At 53.1% G+C, this 1,367-nt stretch overlaps 1 protein-coding gene across 1 annotated transcript in view; it reads left to right on the forward strand.

The window, feature by feature from the left end:
• Window positions 1-1,367, forward strand: part of FCHO1 (FCH domain only 1) — a 42,366-nt gene that overhangs the window by 14,333 nt on the left and 26,666 nt on the right. The window contains exon 5 of the mRNA XM_011991196.1: window positions 573-760. Coding sequence (XP_011846586.1) covers window positions 573-760 — 188 coding nt within the window. The remainder of the gene's footprint in view (window positions 1-572; window positions 761-1,367) is intronic.

The raw sequence follows: 1,367 nt of genomic DNA on the forward strand, positions 1-1,367 counted from the left end.
GCCTCAGCCTCCCAAAGTGCTGAGATTACAGGTGTGAGCCATTTTATTTTATTTATTTATTTATTTTGAGATGGAGTCTCGCTGTGTCACCCAGGCTGGAGTGCAGTGGTGCAATCTCAGCTTACTGCAAACTCTGCCTCCCGGGTTCAAGCGATTCTTCTGCCTCAGCCCCCTGAGTAGCTGGGATTACAGGCTGCCTCCACCACACACAGATAATTTTTGTATTTTAAGTAGAGACGGGGGGTTTCACCATGTTGCTCAGGCTGGTCTCGAACTCCTGACCTCAAGTGATCCGCTCGCCTCGGCCTCCCAAAGTGCTGGGATTACCAGGGCCTGAGTTTAAATTCCAGCCCTGATGTTCATTTGTTGAGGGGCCTTGGGATGACCTATAGAGCTCCCTATGCCTCAGTTACCCCATCTTTCACAGGCCCGCCTCTTACGGCTGCAATGGAGATGAAATGAATTAGTATGCATTCATGTTTAGCAGGGATCAGCGCACAGCACATACCTGAGCCAGTGCCAGCGCTGTCCCGGGGTGGGGGTGAGCCTGATAAACCCTGGGTGTGACCTTGCCTGCCCCCAGGACCTTCGCCCCGCTCTGGGAGGTCTTCCGCGTCTCCTCCGACAAGCTGGCGCTGTGCCACCTGGAACTGACACGGAAGTTACAGGATCTCATCAAGGACGTTCTCCGCTACGGCGAGGAACAGCTCAAGACGCACAAGAAGGTGTGTGTCGTGGGCGCCGCCCAGCGGCTGGGTGGGTGTGGAACACCAGCAGCTCACAGGACCCCAGATCTTCTGGGGCCTTAAAACCTGCGGATGTGCGCCTCGGATAATTCTGTTAATTCCACAACGTCAAGCCCAGGGTCTTACGGACCTGAGTATTGTTGAATTTCAAACTTGCAAAATTCCAGACCAGGAGTTAGCACACTGTGGCCCGCGGGCCAAATCCAGCCCACCCCCCACCACCAGTGTTTGTACAGCTAAGAAGAGTTTTTTTTTGTTTGCTTGTCTTTGAGAGACAGGGTCTTGCTCTGTCACCCACGTGCAGTGGCATCATCAGAGCTACTTGCAGCCTCAAACACTTGGGCTCAAGCGAACCTCCTTCCTCAGCCCCCACAGAATAACTGGGACTACAGGTGCACGCCACCACGCCTGGCTAATTTTTAAAAAATGTTTGGGCCCAGTGCAATGACTCATGCCTATAATCCCAGCACTTTGGGAGGCTGAGGCGGCAGGATGGCTGGAGCCCAGGATCCTCCAGGAGTTTGAGACCAGGCTGGGCAACATAGGGAGACCCTGTCTTTACCAAAAAAAAAAAAAAAAAAAAAAAACTACCCAGGAATGGTGGCACATGCCAGTAGTCCC

The sequence above is a fragment of the Mandrillus leucophaeus genome, unplaced genomic scaffold (assembly GCF_000951045.1).
Source record: "Mandrillus leucophaeus isolate KB7577 unplaced genomic scaffold, Mleu.le_1.0 Scaffold11, whole genome shotgun sequence".
Classification (NCBI taxonomy): Eukaryota; Metazoa; Chordata; class Mammalia; order Primates; family Cercopithecidae; genus Mandrillus; species Mandrillus leucophaeus.